Here is a 1,171-nt window from a genome sequence, read left to right on the forward strand (position 1 = left end):
TCATTCATACGTACAGATTTTCTTTCTCCTTTGGGGAATCGCTCATAGCTTTCTAAAAATATCTTTCGTTGGTATGTGTGTTAGTGTTTAAAAAGTCTTACATTTCAATGCCGAGTGGCTAATTTTGCAAAGGCATGGAATTCTCTCCCTGCCCCCATTCCATCTCCCCTTCCTCCAGAATAGCTTTAGAAAAGTCTAACCGTTTCTGTTGCTGTCTGAAAAAAAAGAAGACGTATTTGTCTACTGCATTCCTGACTCGTCTCCAGTCTGGAACCCCTGATTTGGGGAATGCACTTGGAGGAGACTCCAGGACCACGTTTATTATATTCCGAGACATAATGCCATTTATCTTTGGCTCTCCGTTTGTTTCTCCCTTAGTACGATCCTGGAGGAGGAAAAGCTGCAGCAGGAAGAACGACTAAGGATGGAGTCCAGGCGACAAGTGACCGTGTCCTGGGATTCTGGAGGATCCGATGAAGCTCCTCCCAAGGTACTATTGAGTGAAGATCGGTTTTATCTCAAATATCTTTTATCCTCAAAGAGCGTTCAGTGCTTTATTTCTGCCGGCTTGTAAATTCACAGAGGAGCAGTGCTGAGTCCACTTAACAGACCGAGGTTCCCTTTTGGTTAAAATCCAAGCAACACTTTTTTTTTAATAACTACTAATAGAAGAGAATATTTGTAGGTTGAACTGTGGGGTCCTTGGTGCTCTTTGAGCGTGGTTGTTTTCATGAAATGTCTGCAAGAAAACAACCAAGGACTCCTCAGTAATTACTGCCCAGCTAACTTTGATAAATTAGAAACAAACAACCAATAACAAGTGATGGTCACTATCTGTAATGATTTGTTAACTGGGGAGGGGGGAATTAAATACTCTGTTCACAGATAATAATAATAATAATAATGATGATGATGATGATGATGATGATGATGATGATGTTGTTGTTGTTGTTCAAGGTCCCTTCCAACATTATTATTATTATTATTATTGTTGTTGTTGTTGTTAATAAAGTCTTTCTGACATGATTTTTGTTTGTTTTTGCAAAGAGGTACAGTTCTACTTTGGGAAAAAACACACACAATATGGTGATTACTTCTGATAACAGGATATTTTTTTTGTGATATTCAACCAGGTTGCTAATTATTCTTCTCTACATTCACATTTTCTTCT

The 1,171-nt window shown here is 38.6% G+C and overlaps 1 protein-coding gene across 1 annotated transcript in view; it reads left to right on the forward strand.

Moving 5' to 3' along the window:
• Positions 1-378: 378 nt before the first annotated feature.
• LOC107300540 (focal adhesion kinase 1-like) overlaps positions 379-1,171 on the forward strand; it is a gene marked incomplete at both ends in the record, with an annotated part of 13,490 nt that continues 12,697 nt past the window's right edge. The window contains one exon of the mRNA XM_015829856.1: positions 379-490. Within this exon, the coding sequence (XP_015685342.1) occupies positions 379-490 (112 nt within the window). The remainder of the gene's footprint in view (positions 491-1,171) is intronic.

This window comes from Protobothrops mucrosquamatus, unplaced genomic scaffold, assembly GCF_001527695.2.
Source record: "Protobothrops mucrosquamatus isolate PMUCROS unplaced genomic scaffold, P.Mucros_1.0 scaffold7372, whole genome shotgun sequence".
Taxonomy (NCBI): domain Eukaryota; kingdom Metazoa; phylum Chordata; class Lepidosauria; order Squamata; family Viperidae; genus Protobothrops; species Protobothrops mucrosquamatus.